The sequence below is a fragment of the Bubalus kerabau genome, chromosome 2 (genome assembly GCF_029407905.1).
Source record: "Bubalus kerabau isolate K-KA32 ecotype Philippines breed swamp buffalo chromosome 2, PCC_UOA_SB_1v2, whole genome shotgun sequence".
Lineage (NCBI taxonomy): Eukaryota > Metazoa > Chordata > Mammalia > Artiodactyla > Bovidae > Bubalus > Bubalus kerabau.
This window is the reverse complement of record NC_073625.1, coordinates 102,415,592-102,434,362: the sequence shown is the minus strand read 5'-3', so window position 1 is coordinate 102,434,362 and position 18,771 is coordinate 102,415,592. Positions and strand designations below refer to the sequence as shown.

General features: G+C 39.7%; 1 protein-coding gene across 1 annotated transcript in view; it reads right to left on the bottom strand.

The window, feature by feature from the left end:
- Positions 1–1,490: 1,490 nt before the first annotated feature.
- The window catches only part of NECTIN3 (nectin cell adhesion molecule 3), a 146,457-nt gene continuing 129,176 nt past the window's right edge, over positions 1,491–18,771 (bottom strand). The window contains exons 8-9 of the mRNA XM_055568133.1: positions 6,056–6,118; positions 1,491–5,265 (exon numbers count right to left, since the gene is read on the bottom strand). Coding sequence (XP_055424108.1) covers positions 5,086–5,265; positions 6,056–6,118 — 243 coding nt within the window. The 3' untranslated portion in view covers positions 1,491–5,085. The remainder of the gene's footprint in view (positions 5,266–6,055; positions 6,119–18,771) is intronic.

Here is an 18,771-nt window from a genome sequence, read left to right as displayed (position 1 = left end):
AATGGTGGTTTCCCTTATCCTTGAAATATAGAAGGAACGTCTACATCATAGTCTCAATTGATAATGTTTGATAAAAAGATGTTTAGTGTCATCTGAATTGCTGACATTCTCTTTATTCTAGTCTACTTGTAGTTCCAAATTTCCACAATCAAACAAACATGACTAGACAATAACTTTCCTAATAAATGGAAATACATTAGAAATAAACTACTTTATATATTTTGGCAATTAAGGCAAAAAGGCTTCTGAACCTACTTCTAACCTTTTTGCAGAAATAATGCTAAAGTATTATAAAAAAATGCTAAAGCAAGATAATAAAATGAGCCAGAAATAGATGTTTATAGATGTGAGGGTTTTCTTGCATGTGTGAACTCCAAAATTTTTTTCAACTGTGAATTTAAGTGGGCTTCTCTCCCCTCTTTCTCTCTCTCTGATGCATACATGCATGCATACACACACACACACACACACACACACACCCATCCTAAGCAGGAAAAGGCTGTCACTAAGGAGAAATGCCCGCAGGTGGTTGACTTTAGAGCGGTGAATATAGTGCATCCCAGTGTGAAAGTGTGGTAACAACGAATCCTTAAGAAATTCTGTTATGTTGAATGTAATTTAAATTATTTTGGCGCTTGTTAAATGGTCTTACCGTACACCCTAGAAGCGTTTAGTTAACATTTGAAATTTCCTAGTTGAGAATATACCCTCCAAAGGTTGTTAGTTAGCATTCAAAAAGCTTACTTCAGAGGCTACTACCACAAGAGTTCAGCACCAGAGACTTTGTTAATAGGTGATTATTTTCAGTGGTCAAATTAATGGTGTTAAAGGCATGTGGACTGGCAAAAATACTACAGGGCACTCCATCCTTTCACAAACAGGGCATACAGTGCTAGCAAGCCCACTAGCTCTAGGATTCCTAGATTACTAACCTGCTCTGGGTCTAGAAGTTGAACAGAATCAAGCTGCCTGACATTGAAGCAGCTGTAGTATTACTGGATTCACTTCTAATAGCCCTTTTACACAAATTATTGATAGTCTCTCTAAAAGAATGGAGTGGGAACTTTTTCAGGCTTACTATTGACTTACTATTGACAGGTTGACTATTATAGGATGTCTGTTCTGGTGCCTGCTTGTTTATGTACATGAATAATGCAGATTCTGGCTTAAAACCTGATTTCCGTGTAATATACCACCTATAAGGTTGTGGGGAGGAGACCTACAGCCCTCATCTACTGGAAGCCACCAAAAGTGAAAGTGAAAGTCACTCAGTTGTGTCTGAGTCTTTGCGACCCCATGGACTATACAGTCCATGGAATTCTCCAGGCCAGAATACTGGAGTGGGTAGCCTTTCCCTTCTCCAGGGCATCTTCTCAACCCAGGGATCAAACCCAGGTCTCCCGCATTGCAGGCGGATTCTTTACCAACTGAGCTATCAGTCAGAAGCCCACCAAACCACCTAATAATTGCAAGTGACCAAACTGACAAAGTCCAGCTTACAACAATTTTAATGGAAGGAACACAAATACCTTTCAAGGGCCATAAGATGAACCCAGGAATAGTCCACAGTTGAACAGGCTTACAAACAAGTTTCTGCAAACTGCCCAAGGATGAAGGGTGTTGCCAGTTCAGCACAGGAACAAGAGAAGCACAGAACTAAACCACAGGTAGAGGCCCTGACATTTCTACGTTCATTTCAACTGACCACCCAGCCCCACACACACACACATGTGCATGTTGCAGGGAAGCCAAGGACAGGTAAGAGTCTTCAAAGTTAACTAGCAGATTCTGACACTATTTCTTACGTGTGTGTTCTCAGTTGCTCAGTCATGTCTGACTCTTTGTGACTCCATGGACTGTAGCCCACCAGGCTCCTCTATCCTTGGCCTTCTTACATGTTCTAAAATTGAATAGAACATATAAGAAAGCCAAGGATAGAGGAACGCTCATAGAAGAGAAAACAAACCACTGCCTTTTAAGAATTAATCTAAATTCTTATCCCATTATGTCAGAGCAATCCTAAGTCATGCTGACACTAGTTTAGTGTGGTGTGCAAAGAATCTGGTGATCTGCTATTGCAGCGATGATGCATGCTCCTGGAGGTTAGGCTATCTACAAAATCAAGGCTGTGTGTTTAAGATGGAGCATGCACACTCCCCCTTGAAATGCAAAGCTGCAAGCATAAGTGGATAAGCACTCTGGGATTTATTTCTGGTTCAGTGTGTTTTAATAAACCAGTTATGGGAAGAGTATCTAGTATCAGCTGTGGCTTACATCCTTAAGCCTCACTCACGGACCTTGAAGAGTCTGACTTCCAAATTTAACTGTCCATCCTCAAGTGGTCTAGACTCCAAATTTAGAGATCAACAAGCTAATTTTGGATGGCATTTTTTGCTTGAGGGAGCTTGTTGATCAAACCCTTTTAAAGCTCCATTCTATTCCCCTCAGTATTTAGAGAGAACAGATGGAAGACACCGGGATAAGCAATTATACAGCTTCTGTGACCCATGTAAGGGGCCAACAGCTATAAAATCTACCAGTTTGTTAAAGAAATATCATAGCTGACAGAGAAGCAAAGAGGATATTGAACTAGCTGGCTGTTGCAAGAGGTGTCTACATCCTGAGATTTCTTTTCTATAACTACACCAAGAATGTAAAAACTTGCAATAGTGGCTACTTGTTGGTAGGAGGCAGAAATACAGGTCAAAGGGTTCTGAAGCTCAGTGCTTCCAATCTCTTTCCCTAGTGCCAATGAAGACATCTCAATTCCCCTTGAGGTCCAAGGTCTTCTTTTGTAACACTAATCCAACAATTTGCTTCCCACCAGGACCCAAGAAACCATCCCCAATTTTTAAAGCTCACTAAAGGAGTGACTGCACCTCAGTATCTTCCACTGTAACATCCAGTATGTATAAACCACTTCCTTATCAAGGAGAGCTCTGTCTAGAGTCAACTTTCTACTGGAAGACATTGCAAGGATCCCTATACCTTCAGTTACATTAACTCACTGATGGGATTTCAAGTAATAAAGTTAGGTACCTTCTTTCTGGGCCAGCTTGCTAGCAAGGGCAGTGAACTTATTTTGAGGTAGTGCAGTGATACAGCAATGATGGTCCCTGGTATTTACCCTTTGATTCCATGTAACTATCATCTTTTGGGGCTTCCCAGGTGGCTCAGTGGTAAAGAATCTGCCTGCCAGTGCAAGAGATGCAGGTTCCATCTCTGGGTCAGGAAGATCCCCTGGAGAAGGAAATGGCAACCCACTCCAGTATTTTTGCCTGGGAAATCCCAAGGACAGAGTAGTCTGGCGGGCTAGTCCATGAGGTCACAAAGAGTCGGACATGACTTAGCAAGTAAACAGCAATGACAACTATAATCTTTAACAGAATTGCCAGTCATCCATGTAAGGGAGGGTGGCATTGTATTACTATTGTAGAACAACTTGGATAATTTTTCTGATAAAGCAAGGCAACTGAAAAAAGGAAATAAATACACAAGCAAGAAATAGGGTCAGAGGAATGTGAATCATAACTTATCTTTGGTATCCCAGTAGAAATCTATGTTAATATTCTCCTATCCCTTGCAGCTTAGGTTGGAAATGTGTACTATTTTATTTCAGTGCTTATGTCACTCTTTCCTAATATATGACAAGTCTGCAGTGTTTTCATATCTGTGACAGACCCATAAGCTTCCAGAACACACAGTAAAGCAATGCTTGTCTAAAATGTGAGGAGGGGAGACTGACGCTTGCACATGTACCCATGCTCCCCACTCTGCTCACCCCATTATAATTGCTACCTTCAAAGCTCAGTGAGGAAAAGTTGGCAAAGGGAAGTGAGAAAATTCCAGACAGACACTGGCAGGCACCAAGATGTTGCAGAAAACACTAGTAAGCCAGTCACTGTAATATCTGCTATTAGCATCTCTTTACTCTTATTATTGACCAGGTAAAGATGGGGAGGAAGGATCAAGGACCACATGTGGGTTTAGCACAAAGGCCATATTAATGCGGCTTTTTTGTTTTGTTTTTTTTTTAGGTTTTCAAATTTTTGACCTGGCTTTTAAAAGCAAGGATTATTTCATGGTGCTTTTTCCATCAGGCTTTTTTTTTTTTTTTTTTCCCCTGAGGTAGATAAAACATGGACAATAAGAAGTCTGAAGAATGTAGAGGGTAGCTGAAGCCTGTGTGGACAGGATTAGTTTGAAAGAAATTTCAGTAGTGAAAGCTGAGCCTGTCATATATAATACCACAGAAAAGAGGGAAAAGGCTCAAGGCTGTCCACTATTTAGAAAGGGCTTTTAGATTTTAACAGGTGGGAAATAGGCTAATCTGGACTGCAAAGAACAGAACTGTGGGAACAATGACCGAGTAAGAGAAGAACCTTGGTAAGCACACAGTTCCTCAAGACTAGGTCAATGATAGCAAGAAATATACATCCCTCAGGACCTTGGTGATCCTGAGACCATAAGAAGGAACACACAGTACAATATCACAGGAGTATAAAAGCAACCAACAGACCTGAAGGTTTCTGCCTTTTGTTATGTTTTTGGGATAAACAATAAAGTATGCCTCTTAGCCTCTTGTTTGTAAGCAGGTATTGTTAACTGTACTAAACAAGTCAGGAAAGCCCAAATTCCATGACATAATTAGTGAGATGGATTCTGAGCTCCTTTTTCTGCCTGTTTGAATTACAAATGAACAGGCTGGTCTGCCTGAGCCCCAGTGAGGTTAATATTCCCAGCTGGGGCCTTTCTTTCTGGAGAATCACTGCTGTCATCCCAGGCAGATGCTCGACTTTTAAATGAACATGCCATTGTAGACCAAGTGTTAGTAGTTAAATGCCATCATCACAGAAACACACAAAGCTAGAGTCAAGTTCACAAACACAGCTGGTGGCTAAGAAACTCTTAAAGAAAGAAATTCGTTTCGCTCTTGGCGCCAAGTCATTCATCACAACTTCCGATACACTTAGACTGGGATTGCTTTATATGAAAGAGAATAAAATCATAACTATTGGCCTCAGTTTCTCTCCCCCCAATCTAAGAATAAACATTTGTTAAAACAGCACTGGAGAAAGAGGACCTTCACACATAATGTTCTCGGGGATTGATGTAGACTCCCTCCAGGTCGCTATATGGATGGTGTCTGCCAGGGCTCCCGTCTTGGTAGCGCATCTGATCATACAAGGGGTACATCTGCTGAGTCCCGTCCTCCCCCACTGGATTCTCATCTTCACAGTCCAATCTCCTGCTATTCAGTCCATTCTAAAAATTCAAACATTGCTTACATTAGTTGAGCAGCTGTTTGCATTTTTTCTAGCTCTTGGGTGAAAACAGGCAAGCACAGAATTCATCACACACAAGCTATTTATTGAATGGCAAGGTGTCAACAGCTTATCATTTTCTAGTCACTTGTTGCTTATAATACCTAAAAGTGATGGCATCTCCTAAACAGAAAACTGTGACTAATGGGGACTGTGGTCAGTTTCAGGCTTCGAAATTTGGAACTGGTATCAGTTAAGGTAAACTGGAGAAAAACAAGGTTGTGAACTGCAGGAGTCTCTCAGCAAGGCTCAAGCTTGGAATCCATGCATGAGACAATATAGAGATTTAAATCAAATAACCAAAACCAAACCAAAAGAAGCCTCGGGATTCAAAACTGGGGAATCAGGGGAGAGATACAGTGAATGCATAGGTAATATCTGACTGTATGCCCAACATGGCTGAGAATAAGGAATGCTTTCAAAAAACAGCCTTTTGTCTTGACCTTTCTTCTTTGCTTGACTCTGGGTCACAGCTGACACCATAAAATGAACCTCCCTGGTGCTCTGTGTTGTCACTGGTACTGATCCTCTGTCAGGTTATTGGTTTCATATAACTTGATTACTTCTAAGAGGAATAAACCAGCTCAAGGACTTTACGAAATCACAGTACAGGTGCTCAGATAGCAGAGGGGAAGAAAATGAAGTTGCATGGAAATAAAATGATCTTTTAATAAACATGGTGGTCACTGGCTCCACCTGGGCTGACCCCGTTAGAGGACTATGTTACTTACAGGGTGCTGGACACTTCCAGTCTCTCTCTCTTTGAACTGAGTCTGCAGAGGCAAGTGTTCAGTCTGGAGGGAGAAGACAGAAAAAGACATGCACTTTAAAGCACAAAGCACATGATAAAACAGATCAACCAAGACCACTACAAAGCACATGATAAAACAGATCAACCAAGACCACTAAGACTCCTATTTTAAAAAGAGCCAATCGTGTCTTGTTAAATGTCTGCCAATGAAGCAAACTGTTTCACGTGAGGATGGGAAAAGCAACAGCATTTCCTGAGTGTTGTCTCTCTCTCAGCTCCAGCCTTCTTGTAGAGGAAGAAAATGCACAGAACATCTCCTACAGAAGCTCTCATGCAAACTGGTTTGCATCTTACTCAAGGGAGCACTCAGCACAGAAGGGCTCTTGCCTCTTCCTGGTGGAAGAGTCTGATATTTTGAATCGGCTAAAAGGGGTTTGGGGTGGTAACGAAATGTTATTCTGTTTTTATTTATAGATGTATATATGGTCTGCTTCTCTTCCTCTCGCTACTCCTTGTCTCCCAACCCCAAACAGCTCATAAAAGGGATTCATCATTTCTAAACCTCAGCCTGAGAGAATGTTTCTCAGCTTCCCCTTGGCTTGTAAACACATACTTACCTTTCAGCCCCAAGTTCAAATATCATCTCTTTCAGGAAGCAGAGCACAAAACCCTCAGGCAGAGAGTCACTTTCCTTTCTGTATTTTCACAGCATGTGTAATTTTCACATCTATTTGCTTTCTCCTTCACTGGACTGAGAGTACTGGCTGGAGTATTTACAGACATTACCTCATTTAATTTTTATAATAATTCTGTAAAACCCAGGTCTTTATTTTACAGATGACTAAAACGGAGGCTCAGAGTGGTTAAGTAAGGTGTCTCTGGTCACACAGCTTGTAAGTTGTGGATGCTTTGTCTGATTCCTAAACCTATATTCTTATAAGCCCTGCTTGCGCCTAGAAAAGAGACGTTCAAGAACTGTAATAAAAGAATGCCTGAAAATCCCAGCATGTGGGTACATCTATCAGCATGTTCTTCATTTCACTGTCTTTGCTTAGGCTGTCCTTTTAGTCTGGAATGTCTGCCACTTAGCCTCTGGCACTTGAAATACTACCAATCTTGGCCAGACTAAAGTCAATTTTTTTTTCCTAAAAGGCTTTTCTGCAGTACCCATCAAAGTTAATTTATTTACTCCTACTTTTCCTGTTGTTCTTATTCTTATTTATACCTCTATTATGGTAGACATCATGATCTGTTTTTTAGTTCCTAATGTTTTTATCTTTCAATCCTAGCGAGCCTTTCCTGGCCATCCTCCTCCAAACCTACACCCTAGCCTGTGGGTCTGTCATAATAATAAGTCAATCGCTAACTAATAACTTCACTGAAATATGAGCTATCAATTCTTGATATCCTCTGTCATATGCCATGTTATCCAAAGCATAAGATATCTGTGACAAATTTGTTCCCCCGTCACATTCTGCATGATTCTGGAGTGCTTTTGGCATGATCAGTTGATATTGACAGTACACAATGGTAAAAATTCAAGGCAAGGCCTGTTCCATGGACCAATCACATGGGGCCTTGTGCTCAGAAGGGTCCCACTTTGGGGTTCAATGTTCCGTGGTTGCCACCTTAGATTGCTTAATGATTTTATTATGAATTTGTGGTTTGTACGTGGCCAAAAGGACAACAGAGCATGCTTCAGGGACCTATAACTTCAGCCCAAGGGTGTCCTGCCTCCTTCTGCTTGTCTATGATTTCTTGGCTGCCACCCCCAGACCCTCCCAGTTTCCCCTCTTTTCCCCTGTCCAATGACTGCTGCTGCCCTCTGCCCTGGCCAGGGGCCTGAGTGTTGGTACAGGGAAGTCTGGGGTCAGGAGTGCATGCCCTCCACACCACAGAGCATCTGGCGGGTGGCAGGAGGATATGAGGACACGTTTCAGTGAGGCCAAACCTCTTACGTCCATATAGGAACCCAGTCTCCATACTGAAAATCTTATTTTTTAAACAAAGGGCCCTGCATTTTGCTTTGCACTGAGACTACAAATTACATAGTTGATCCTGGTCCAAGAAAAATAGACTCAGAAAAAAAAAAAACACCTAAAATTAAAATTAGCATTTTCTTTTGTTTCCTGGCTATTTTAGATGAGCCATGGCTTTATGGGTGGCTCAGACAGTAAATAATCTGCCTACAATGCAGGAGACCTGGGTTTGATCCCTGGGTCAGGAAGATCCCCTGAAGGAAATGGCGACCTACTCCAGTATTCTCTCCTGGAGAATTCCATGGACAGAGAAGTCTGGCGGGCTACAGTCCATGGGGTCGCCAAGAGTCAGACACGACTAAATGACTAACACATACACACACAGCTTTATGAGCAAGAACAGCATTGCTACCCTTTTCTCATGGCCTGAGATTTAAAATCAGCAAGTACACTTGAAAATATCGGACAAGAAAAGAGAGTTCCTAGGACAGAGCAGGAAGAAATGATGCCTGGACACCACGAGCAGTCTTCACCTTCACTGACTGGACAATCAGCAAATGTTAAGTTCTTATTCTCTATCCAATAGTGTAATTCTCTATCAATAAATCATTATACCTCACATGAGTCCATGAATTTTGTAATACAACAGTTAGTCAAATTCTTTATATAGACAAAAGTCCCACACGTCCTAGGGATGGCCCTGCATTAGGGACCAAGACTATGGATGCCTGCCTCTGCAATGTATTGCCATCTAGCTTCTGACCAGATACCTTAGGAACTTAATTTTATAGTGGCTGATAAATGCGCTCTCTTTCTGCTAGTCCATAACTACTCCAAATGTTACATATCTGACTTTCTAAAAAATTTAATCACAAGAATATATAGAAAAGTGTCTTACATGATACCTCACATGTGACTGGTGCTTTGTATATGTAAACTGAATTAACCTATGCTATTTTAATTGGTGGATACATGGTATATATTATTATTCTTGTGTTTTTTTCCCCAGAAAGCCTTGAGAGAGTCTGAATCTCTAAAACATATTTAGACTTCCCTACTTTACATGTACTATCTTGTAACAATTTCTATTGAGCTACAACCCATACTTACTTTCCTGATTCACTAAAGTCATGTAGATTTTCATTCCTGTCTTCCAAGGTACTAACAAACTAGTTTTTCAAATTGTATTATCATAATGAATATTTTTACTTTCTCTGACTCAAAAATAAACCTCCACATGTTACTATGTGTTATATTTTATTCTGTTTAGATAAGACTTTAAAACCCCATAAACAGAGCTTTAAGAGTTACTAAAGTTTATTTTCAGTGATAAACAGAATCAAGATTTCAAGTTGCTATTGTCAACAAGTCTACAATCACACTGGACACTCTGCTTGCTCTGGCAGTGGAAAAACTACAAACTAGAGTTCCAGTTGAAACCATTATTCCCCTACTGAATTAGAATCCTTTTGGTCTTCTCTCATATCATAATTTCATCCTCAAAATGCTCTTATACTTCCTTCCATGTCTTCCTTTTGCTCACACTCTTTCACTGTAATATATAAACCTTAAACATTATTTTTAAACACATTCTCTTACCTTCCCAAATGTTTCTCTAACATGTTCCCTCCAATTTCTAGCCCCAACTGACATCCATCAGCCTCTTCTACAATTTTCTTAAGCCTAGAGAAAATTACTGCAGATCACTCCCACATCTACAAGAACTTCCCTATCGTTCTCTCATTTTTCAACTCTCTCACGCATATTTGCCATGGATTCCTACCTCTTGGCATGACAATATGTTCAAGCATCTGCCATCTTCAGAGATAAATTAAAAGACAGTATCTATTAAAACTTCAACATCTTAAATTCTAAAAGGGCATATACCTTTTGGAACTTCAGCTTAACAAGATACCTAAAACTCATTACCTGCTGAAGGACCATCCATCCTCTCTCAGTTCCTAAGATTATAAGGGAATATAAACTAAGCCATGATCAGTGTGTTCTCTTGGCATAACTCTATGAGCTTTGTCCTGCTTCATTCTGTATTCCAAGGCCAAACTGTTACTCCAAGCATTTCTTGACTTCCTACTTTTGCATTATAGTCCCCTATAATGAAAAGGATATCTTTTTCAGGTGTTAGTTCTAAAAGGTCTTGTAGGTCTTCACAGAACTGTTCAACTTCAGCTTCTTCAGCATTATTGGTCAGGGCATAGACTTGGATTACTGTGATATTAAATGGTTTGCTTTGGAAACAAGCAGACATCATTCTGTCATTTTTGAGACTGCATCCAAGTACTGCATTTCAGACTCTTTTGCTGACTATGAGGGCAGACAAAGATGGAGAAGCTCTATACAGTCAGCAAAAACAAGACTGGGAGCTGACTGTGGCTCAGATCATGAACTCCTTATTGCCAAATTCAGACTTAAATTGAAGAAAGGAGGGAAAACCACTAGACCATTCAGGTATGACCTAAATCAAATCCCTTACGATTATACAGTGAAGTGGGAAATAGATTAAAGGGACTAGATCTGATAGACAGAGTGCCCGATGAACTATGGCCGGAGGATCATGACATTGTACAGGAGACAGGGAGCAAGACAATCCCCAGGAAAAAGAAATGCAAAAAAGCAAAATGGCTGAGGAGGCCTTACAGATAGCTGTGTAAAGAAGAGAAGTGAAAAACAAAGGAGAAAAGGAAAGATACACCCATTTGAATACAGAGTTCCAAAGAACAGCAAGGAGAGATAAGAAAGCCTTCCTCAATGATCAGTGCAAAGAAATAGAGGAAAACAATAGAATGGGAAAGAATAGAGATCTCTTCAAGAAAATTAGAGATAACAAGGGAACATGTCACGCAAAGATGGGCTCAATAAAGGACAGAAATGGTATGGACCTAACAGAAGCAGAAGATATTAAGAGGAGGTGGCAAGAACACACAGAAGAACTGTACAAAAAAGATCTTTACAACCCAGATAATCACGGTGGTGTGATCACTCTCCTAGAGCCAGACATCCTGGAATGTGAAGTCAAGTGGGCCTTCGGAAGCATCACTACGAACCAAGCTAGTGGAGGTGATGGAATTCCAGTTGAGCTATTCCAAATCCTGAAAGATGATGCTGTGAAAGTGCTGCACTCAATATGCCAGCAAATTTGGAAAACTCAGCAGTGGCCACAGGACTGGAAAAGGTCAGTTTTCATTCTAATCTCAAAGAAAGGCAATGCCAAAGAATGTTCAAACTACTGCACAATTGTACTCATCTCACACGCTAGTAAAGTAATGCTCAAAATTCTCCAAGCCAGGCTTCAATAATATGTGAACCGTGACCTTCCAGATGTTCAAGCTGGATTAGAGGAACCAGAGATCAAACTGCCAACATCCGCTGGATCATTGAAAAAGCAAAAGAGTTCCAGAAAAACATCTATTTTTGCTTTATTGACTATGCCCAGCCTTTGACTGTGTGGATCACAACAAAGTGTGGAAAATTCTGAAAGAGATGGGAATTCCAGGCCACCTGACTTGCCTCCTGAGAAATCTATATGCAGGTCAGGAAGCAACAGTTAGAACTGGACATGAAACAACAGACCGGTTCCAAATAGGAAAAGGAGTATGTCAAGGCTGTATATTGTCACCCTGCTTATTTAACCTATATGCAGAGTACATCATGAGAAATGCTGGGCTGGTGAAGCACAAGTTGGAATCAAGATTGCCAGGAGAAACAGTAATAACCTCAGATATGCATATGACATCACCCTTATGGCAGAAAGCAAAGAAGAACTAAAGAGCCTCTTGATGAAAGTGAAAGAGGAGAGTGAAAAAGTTGGCTAAAAGCTCAGCATTCAGAAAACTAAGATCATGGCAACTGCTCCCATCACTTCATGGCAAATAGATGGAGAAACAGTGTAAACAGTGGCAGACTTTATTTTTGGGGGCTCTAAAATCACTGCAGATGGTGATTGCAACCATGAAATTAAAAGACGCTTACTCCCTGGAAGGAAAGTTATGACCTAGATAGCATATTAAAAAGCAGAGACATTATTTGGCCAACAAAGGTCCGTCTAGTTCAGGCTATGGTTTTTCCAGTGGTCATGTATAGATGTGCGAGTTGGACTATAAAGAAAGCTGAGCACCGAAGAATTGATGCTTTTGAACTGTTTTGTTGGAGAAGACTCTTGAGAGTCCCTTGGACTGCAAGGAGATCCAACCAGTCCATCCTAAAGGAGATCAGTTCTGAGTGTTCATTTGAAGGACTGATGTTGAAGCTGAAACTCCAATACTTGGCCACATGATATGAAGAACTGACTCACTGGAAAAGACCCTGATGCTGGGAAAGATTGAAGGCTGGAGGAGAAGGGGACTGTTGGATGGCATCACTGACTCAATGGACATGAGTATGGGTAAACTCCAGGAGTTGGTGACAGACAGAGAAGCCTGGCATGCTGCAGTCCATGGGGTTGAAAAGTGTCGGACACGACTGAGCCATTGAACTGATAAACTAAGCACTCTACAACTTCATACCTGGTATGTAATACCTAGTTATCTCCTCCATTGCTTCCTTCCCAATTCAAGCATCTGCTAAACTTCCACATCACTTCTTTGGGTAACTTTATACCACCACCTATAGTACACCAGACATAACAAAATATTTTCATATTTACTATTTTTATAAAACCAGAGAATCTCTGAGTAAAGATTACGTGAAGAATGCATGAATAATAAACTTCTTAATAAACTGTCATGATTCCGCCTGAAATGTCTTGAAAGACACAAAATCCTTCTTTCCACAGCCCTAATGGGATCACTAGTAAATTCCACCAAACATGTAAAGAATTAATACTACTCATAAATTCTTTATGCAAGTGAGAGAAAAGAGAACATTTTGTAACTACTTTTATGAAATTAGCATCATTCTAATAACAAAACCAGGAAAAGGTATTACAAAAAAAAAGAAAAGTCTTTATTCCTTTCATCCCAAAATCTTAAATGAAAACAGTCCTCTACAGTTGAATACTAAACAAATTGTGGCATATTCATAAAATTAGGAGTACTACTCAGCAATGAAAGGACATTTATTTATGCAACATGAATCTCAAAAATATTATGCTAAAGGAGTTAGACACACAAAAGCATGCTGTCTTCCTTCCTCTGTGAAATTCTTTATAAAAAATGTAATTATTATTCTGTGATAGAAATCACATTAGGTGTGGTGCGTGGTACATATAAGAAGTTTTTCAGGTGATAGAAATGTTCTTGATTGAGATAGTATACATGAATGTATACATTTGGCAAGGCTTATCAAACTGTACACTTAAAATGGGTCAAGTATTATGCCAATTATATCTCAATAAAGTTGGTTTAAAAAAAAAACAAACTATGCCTTTCCATTTTATCACCGTCATTCAGTTTTGCAGGAGTATGCACACGGAGGGAATCAGAATGGGAATTCACTGACAGTCTGGAATCTGGTGTGATACAAAAATCATCCTTGACGCAGGAGTTTCTCGACTATAATATTCAATTGCTTACTTATGTTCTAGTGACTGAGTTCCTAATCCACAGATATGATTTTACCACACTAAAGGAATAATACATGAGGAAATGGTTATCATACATAATTCACTAAGTATGGATTCCTCAAGGCATGAAGGATATTACTTTCCTATCAAGTACCTCTCTAAACCATGACTAAAACGGTGAACCAGAAGTCAATTTCCCTTTCACTTTTATTAATAGTTGTGAGAGTGGCCGGCTATGTTGTATGAGCAACTTAAAGATTGTGTTCCAATCAAGCAAAATTTACTACAACATTAATTGGGCACTTGTTTAATGAGATATATAATTATTACTGTTCTCTGCAATAATTACCCAAGCTATTCACATGAATGTCTCTTATTAGTATAGTAGACCCTTGGCATTTACAGATTTAACACTGCTGGTTTTAACCATTCATGAGTGAATTTTACAAGGTTATGACAGGTTGTAATTTCTAACTTTGTTGAGAAACAAATTTGAATACAGACTGAGATTTGTGTTATGGAATAGTTATTTAGCTAGTTAATGAGCTCAGCAACTGCTAAACTGTGTCTTTGTTATTCTCAACTCATTTACGAATTCTATAAAAGACAGGGGTACTTAAGAAAGTAGCGTTTCTCAAAAGCCTGTGGACATTTCCTCAGTGAATGTCAAAGGGGTGCTATATTAATCAACCTTTTCCTTTTAAATTGAGAAATTGTTTTCACTAATTTTTAGTTAATTCTTAGGTTTCTAGTATCTAGAATCAATTATGATCGATGCACTATACATTATACAGATTAAATGCATAACGACTTTCTGGATCTTATGCCCTAAGACTTGATATTTTATTTGCTTATAACTCCTCTTTGCTAATTATTGGGAGAGTAAGGCTCATTTCATTTGGCGTGCTGCGATTCATGGGGTCGCAAAGAGTCGGACACGACTGAGTGACTGATCTGATCTGATCTGGTCTGAAGGCTCATTGTTATGTTCTGTCCATGAACTCCATTGTATAAATCCTTCCCTGTTAACAGTCTAAGAAGGTGACTGGGAGGTTTCCCCCAAATCTTACATGGTGCTCAACAGAGTAGATGCTCAACAAACACTTGCTGATGTATTATCCATACACAGGATCTGTTCTGACTCTCACTCTCAGTCAGCAGTCCCTAAAAAAGTCCTGGGTGCTAGAGTATGTTGAGAAACCTGTGCCTGGACTAGAAACCTTGGGTCTAAAGTCCCGACTACAAAAATAGGGCATAGTTAGGTCTGAACTGGTTCAAAAAAAGAGTGTGAACACCATGAAAATAGATTCTAGATCCTTAGTACTCAGAAATTTTATAAAGACAGACTGGAGGAGAGAGTCTAAGGTAAATGGAAGATAAAAAGGCTCTGCATAGTAAAAAGAACAAGTGTAACTTGTAAGGACCGACAAGGTATTTCCCCTACTCCTCGCCCCTTAAGGCAAGTATTGTACAATAAGTTTTGAATGTCCTTATATTCTTATACGTACATCCCCTAAAGGTGAATTTTATCACTGTTCCTATAATGGAGATGAGGAAGCTGAGGCTCAGAGAGTTAAATCAATGTTCCCAAGTTCAAAGAGCTAAGATTCAAATTCAGTCTGTGTCTTAAACCATCACACAAAGCTGCCTACCTTCCTCTTATGAGTATATCCAGTCTCTTCCTAATTTGACTGTAGAAGAGGACTCAAAAGGAAGAATACAATGGGCATTTGAAAGGGGACAGGGCATAAAACTGAGGGGAAGGACTGGTAATGCTCAGTACTCGAGAGTTTTGCCACCTGCTGAGTCACCTTTGTCTGAAATGGTCAAATACAAACTATGGCTTAAGTTACTTTACTTCCTGCTCGGGCTTCAGCCTCGATTGAGGAAAAAGAAAGGCAGGGCTTTTCCTGAGCAAGCTAGGACTCTCAGAGTCCTAAAGTTTCATCTGCCCCAGTCCAGGGCTGAACACATAATGGTCATTTGCTGTGGGATAATACTTTATAAAATTAACTTAAGAGCATTTTCCCTCCTGATTTATGGTTTATACCCTTCAGTGATATGGTTAGTGCCTTAAAATGAAATGTCTAGGCCCTTAATTTATAATGTTAAAGACTGCAATGAGGCAATTACAAGCAGAAATGCCTACAGAACATCCTCATGGCAAACTTTTCAAATGCAGACTTAAATCATGAGGCTTTTTATAAGAGAGAATATTGGATGTCTTATCCCACAAGGTAGCTTTGGGTTTTTCTTAAGTCCCCACAGAATTATAATAGCCTAGCAGTTGTTGAAAATATTGTCTTATCCAAAAGGAAGACAGTGTTCCTTCTTATCATTGGTAAACAAATGCATTACTTTTACTGAGTATACATTCTAGATTTTAATTTTTCAAAGTAAAATCTGATATGACACATTTTAATGAAATTTCTTGCCTTGACTGTGGTCTTACTTAATAATCCTTACCTTAAACTACACAAAACAGTGATACTTCATCTAAATTGTAATATGTATGCAAAGCCAAATACCTAATTAAGGCAGATAGATGATAAAGATGATAGAAAATTATTTGCAGGCAAACAAGACATTCACATACAATACTAAGATGTCCTCCCCCATCATTAATGCCACTCACTGAAGGATACAAACCAAATGATTATGCATTTATATGTGCTAATTTCCACAACTAATAAATACCTGCACATTTTAACACCAGAATGCTATGCTGTGCTTGTCACAGTGGGCATCTTTGCTCTTAACCCTTTGCCTTAATGCTGTACCAATTATTCAGGCATACCACTTTATCTCCAAATTTGCCCACAGGGTAAACCTTCAATCCAGAGCTACTGATATACATTCATCTATGCATCTAAACGCCCTCAAAGAAGGGGTTAACTACCTCCTCTGTATCAGGCACAGTACTGTACTCCAAGTTACTATGTACAGAAATATTATCTTTACAAACCAAATTCTAATTCCTCTCAAGAAACTATTAATATGGGCCTTCCCAAGTCTTACATTTAATTCATCATTCCTGAACTCATGGTACTGGAAAAAAGATACTCTAATAAGAACTTTTCTGTGGTTAATGTTATGCTATTCTTAGCTTAAAAAGATTTAAAAAAGTAAAAAGAGCCTCCTAAAAATGTTTAACACCAAATATATTTTCGATTGTGAAACAAAATGTAATATATTAAGTGTAGAGTACCACTACTCTTATATTCCTTCCTGAAGAAAGGTGAGAATAATATATAGGAATCATTTCCCTTACCAATAATCTACAATTCTATTGAGAGTGTAATAAAAAGGAAGAAAATGAAATATAAATAAGTCTTTATCTGTTCACTAAATGATTACTCTCCTATGAACAATCTAAAGGATCCTGGAATATATTTAGTTAATAATTACATGTATTTTTCCTTTGGGGTCTTACATTTGATTGAATGTAAGAATTGTGAATTTTCCTGAAAATAAAAAAAAGATATATAGGTAACATACACTGTTTCTTCTTCTAAAGGAAAATAACTTAATAATAGTAAAGAAGGCCAAGACAGAAGAGAAATCACCTGCTATGGAAAGCTAATATTAACCTTTAGGGACTGCAATTTTGTAAATATAAAGCCCAAAGCAGGCCGTTTTGTTTGAAACAGAGAAGCAGCTATAATCCTAGTTTGGCACTAATGTGTTGAGCAACCTGCACAAAGATTCCTTGAGCTGGAATCCAGCTCCTGGGTTAAGCACAACCAGAACTGCCAGTGATAGCAACAGAGTTCACAGCACCAGTGGTTTAAGGAGGAGGGTGCAGTAGAAATGACACAGGAAGAGGATCCTTCTGGTGGAGATAAGGTTGCTTAGATGAGTCAAGGATCTTTTGCACACCTTCAAACTACCCTAGAGTCAGAATTGAGTGTTTAAGATATGCTGTTAAGAGATGCCTTTCTTTATCAGGCAAGAAACACTGCTTGTGCTGTGCTGTGCTTGGTCGCTCAGTCATGTCTGACTCCTTGTGACCCCATGGACTGTAGCCCACTGGCTCCTCTGTCCATGGGGATTCTCTGGGCAAGAATACTGGAGTGGGTTGCCATGCCCTTCTCCAGTGGATCTTCCCAACCCAGGGATCGAACCCAGGTCTCCAGCATTGCAGGTGGATTCTTTACCATCTGAGCCACCAGGGAAGCCCAAACACTCCTTACTAACAGTTAAACAACAGTTGACATAGCATTGTGTCTTCATGCACACATGATTTAAATGGCCAAACAAAGCCTAAATATTTTCTGTTAGCCCCCAGAACAGGCTAACAACTACAAATAACAGGTCATCCACCAAGTCTGGATTTGTTGTAAATGCCACTTCAACTGACATTCCTTCACAGATACTGAAAGGAGTTGTCTGTTAGGACATGATCGCTTCCATTATTTGAAATTAAGAACTAAAGGTGAACTTCTGGGGGAAAGAGCAACAGTAGCATTTTTAAAATATCAATTCATAAGATATTCAAATTAATTCCATATTCATGGCATTTAAAGTGACAGAATTATCTAATCCCTGCCCAAGCTGGAATGACCATAGGCTGTGGATGCCCCTGATCGGAATGGATCCTACCTGGAGAGGCCTCCTTGGGAGCCATCAGCAGGGGCCACTGAAGCAGCAGCCGCTCTTTTCTTGGTTCTGGGCAGTTAGTTCAGACACAAGGCTCCTGAGAAGTGCCATCATGTTAGGGATATCTATGTAGCCTGAGAGCTGCTGGAAGTTTTGGTTCTACTGCTTATGAGAACTGATCTCTACAGAGATAAACTTCAGTCTTCTCTAAATGGTCTGGAAATAAATAGTCTGTACTGAAATACCCTCATCATTAGCAATATTCTGCAAATCAGTTCAGTTCAGGTGCTCAGTCGTGTTGAACTCTTTGCAATCCTATGGACTGCAGCATGCTAGGCTTCCCTGTCCATCACCAATTCCTGGAGTTTACTCAAACTCATGTCCATTGAGTCAGTGATGCCATCCAACCATCTCATCCTCTTCTCCTCCTGCCCTCAATCTTTCCTAGCATCAGGGTCTTTTCAAATCAGTCAGTTCTTCGCATCAGGTGGTCAAAGTATTGGAGTTTCAGCTTCAGCATCAGCCCTTCCAATGAATATTCAGGACTGATTTCCTTTAGGGTGGACTGGTTGGATCTCCTTCAGTCCAAGGGACTCTCAA